Raw genomic sequence first — 3,544 nt, 5'->3', positions numbered from 1 at the left:
CCTTTTAAAATGAACCTATAATCTAACCAAAGAAAGGGCCTATTTTGCTTACTCTTGAATTAAACAGTGTCAAAGAAGAGTGGTGGATCATCTTCCTTTGCTATATCTTGCCTTTCTGTTCATAGCTGGAAATCTTCAAGGGTGGGAAATACAGGAAGAGAACAAAAGCACAGTTGATAAGGCAGGGAATGCACCAACCAGCCTCTCAAAGGCTCTTCCAGGACCATGGTCTGTAATTTTATGTTTCATACTGAGCCAGTGAATCACCCAGGATCCTGGAAGTCATCACAAACTGGCCCAAAGGTGAACATTTCAGACTGTCATCATCAGAGGAGGATGAAAAGTTGACTGCAGCTACAACAGCAAATTGAACAGTTCCATGGACTGGCCTCAGGGGTGGGAGTTCAGTTTTCCACACTGGTTTATGGTTCAAGCCTTCCCCTGAGGGCTGTGGCCTGTGGCAGCTCACATGTCCCCAGGCAATGCAGCAGCAGAGCTCAGGATGTGGCAGTGCCACTCTGGACACGCTGTGGGAGGACACTGTGTGGACATGGCCATGTCGTGGCACTCCCCAAATCTCTTGCCAGAACTGGATCAGTGCCCTTTTGGGAGGGTGGAGGAGCCATGTCCCAGACAGAGCAGCCTTAAATGCCTTCAGTGAGAGAAGCACTGCCCTTCTGTGACCACACAGCTGCTCTGTCTGGCTCTGCAGCATGTGGGTGGTGCTGGGGCATCACTTCATGGCCCATCCTCAGCAGAGGCACCAGCAACAGGGAGAAGCTGCAAAGCTGTGCTACAAATGCAAAGGAGGGGCTGAAAGCTGGGGTGGACATGCACTGTGGTGGAGTGTGCTGGGATGGCCACAGCAGTGCATGGGGGAGATGAACTGGGCCAGGCTGAGAGATGGGAGGGAGCTCAGAAAGATGATGAGGTGATTTTTTTTTTTTTTCCAAAGCAATGTGAGGCTCTCATATTCAGTATAGACACAACACTTCTGATATAAACTGCCCAGAGACTAAAACATCTCATGAAATTTGGGCTGCACCACTTGGTGTGCTGACTTCATCCAAGACCTCCATGTGCCAGCTTCCTACCTGCAAGTCAGGGAAATAATCCCAGAGGCAGAGAAGGGCAGCTTAGAAGGGACCAGCTCTGTGACTCCAGCAGAGGGTCCTGACAGTGATTCCTGACCACAGTTTGTTTGACCAGTCCTGAAAGAATTCCAGAGACAGGGATGCCACATCCACCCCAACAACCTTAATTACCAAGAGAGTTTTCCTTGGTGTGTCACTTTCTTCTCCCCTGTCTAACTTCCCATATCTTGTCACCAAGGAGTGAAACTTCTGGCTATTTTATGCGGCCCTAGTCATTCCACACTGGCACTAACGATATTCTCCTGTTTCAGTTTATGCATGCAAAAAAGTTAAATGACAGAAATATAAGATCAATCATTTTCATGCTATTTATTTTGTAACATTTCTTCACTGGCTGCCCTATTCATGATAAAATGTGTAATAATTAATTCAACTAAATTGTCTCCTTTCTACACTTCACCAAAAGCATAACTTCAACTGCAGCATTTGTGAAATATCCACATAACTTACATCTGTGCTATGCTGCTCTGCCCTGCTGCTGACTATAGCCAGGCTGTGTCACACATCTTCTGAAAGAGTTACAGGTTTCATCAGCTTCACATGGGTAAGATACATGCCATAGAAAATATAACTATCAGATTCTGCTCTCCAGAAACTCTCTCAGCTGACATAAATGGTTAATAACATATAGCAGAAATACTAAGGTCTTGTAAATACACACACAATTTCCTCCCCTCAGGGTAATGTGTCACCTCAGCACACAAGACAAACTCCCTGGTTCACACTCCTTGCCTCATTGCAAAGCTTATTTCATGTGTCATTGATCTTATATACACACATGATCACTGCAGTGACCATGGACAAGTTCTGTTATGGCATGTACAATCCCAGACAGAAAGTATCAAATTGGCAAGAAATTCCCAGAAATTTACATGCACAGGACAGGGTAGAGCAGAGATGGCAATTACCACTCAGTTCCTTAGGGATAAAAGCATGGAAGGTTTCAGGTAGGCTGTGAGATTGCACAAGGGTCAGTTACACACGAGGAGAGTCTCAAGAGGAGCACTTTTTGAAAAGTATTAGTTTTTGGAAAGCCTGTTTAAATTCTTCATTAAAAGCTGTATAAATGACTGGATTGATTAATGAGTTTAGGTAACCCAACCAGGTGAAAAAGTCCAGTAGGATGGGATGAAACCAACAGGCATCTTGACAGATTGGTAGGACTAGGGATATGACAAAAAAAGGCAGCCAGCAGAAAATGAAAGCTCCCAGAATAATGCCTAAAGTTTTGGTAGCTTTCCTTTCTCTCGCAGCAGAAATTCTTTTCCTTTCCAGCACACTATCTGCAAGTTTTATTTTAACATGACCCAGAAATATTGGGGATCCACCTGAATGGGAGTGCCCTTCATGGAGGCTAGCATTAATGGAGCAGAGGGAAGAGCCTGCAGAGCCAGTGATCAGGTGTGCAGTAGTAAAACGTTTCCCATATAATGGGGGTGGCTTCAGAATCCTGGATCGAGCTGCTACATAAATTCTCCCATACAATATCAGGAGGAGCACAGTTGGGATGTAGAAAGCTCCACAAGTTGAATAAATCGTGTAGGAAATTTGCTCTGTGTTTACAGCACACTTGGCAATTTCTTCATGAGCTTTCACTTGCCTCCAGAAGAAAGGTGGCACAGAGATACTGATAGAAATCATCCAGACCACGGCAATCATGAGGGCTGCTCGGCCAGCAGTGCGCCGCTTGGAATATTCCAGAGCATCTGTGATAGCCCAGTACCTGTCCAGGGCAATGACACACAGGTGCAGGATGGAGGCTGTGCAGCACGTGATGTCTGATGACAGCCAGATGTCACACAGCAGCTGGCCAAAGGCCCACGTGTGGGTGACAGTGTAAGCAATGCTGACAGGCATCACCAGCACGGACACCAAAAGATCAGTCACTGCCAAGGAGCCAATGAGGTAATTTGCAGGTGTGTGGAGCTTTCTGGTCAGGAGAATTGTAATTACAACAAAAACATTTGCCAGGATTGTTGCCAAAGTTATAACAGCCAGGAGGACTGACAGTGAAATCTTCAACCCTAGGAGTGTCCTTTCGTCCCAAGACAGAGGTGTTTCAGTGACATTTAATGATTTATTTGCTGAGCTCTGGAGAGAGAACTGTGCTGAATGGTTGTACTGAGTCATCCTCTGCTCTGATTTCACCCTCCAGTGCAATCCTTCTGGGACAATGAAGAAAGATGCTCACTTTTGTTGATAAAATAGAATTTTTCATACTTTAGTCAAACACTGAAGACTTATTAACTTGTTGAAAACTTCTGCTGACACAGTAGATAAGGTGCTCTCCTGTGCAAGATTTTACATCACATCACATCACATCACATCACATCACATCAATTACATCATTGTTACAGCAAAATGTCATCCAGACACAAGTCTGGTGTACA

General features: G+C 45.1%; 1 protein-coding gene across 1 annotated transcript; it reads right to left on the bottom strand.

Annotated features, from left to right (window-relative positions):
- Positions 1–2,147: 2,147 nt before the first annotated feature.
- HTR1D (5-hydroxytryptamine receptor 1D) lies at positions 2,148–3,284 on the bottom strand. Its single transcript, XM_050983403.1, has one exon. The coding sequence runs from the start codon at positions 3,282–3,284 to the stop codon at positions 2,148–2,150; it is 1,137 nt and encodes a 378-aa protein (XP_050839360.1).
- Between the last annotated feature and the right edge of the window lie 260 nt (positions 3,285–3,544).

This window comes from Serinus canaria, chromosome 23 (genome assembly GCF_022539315.1).
Source record: "Serinus canaria isolate serCan28SL12 chromosome 23, serCan2020, whole genome shotgun sequence".
Classification (NCBI taxonomy): Eukaryota; Metazoa; Chordata; class Aves; order Passeriformes; family Fringillidae; genus Serinus; species Serinus canaria.
The sequence above is the reverse complement of the archived record's forward strand: the minus strand, read 5'-3'. Positions and strand labels throughout refer to the sequence as shown.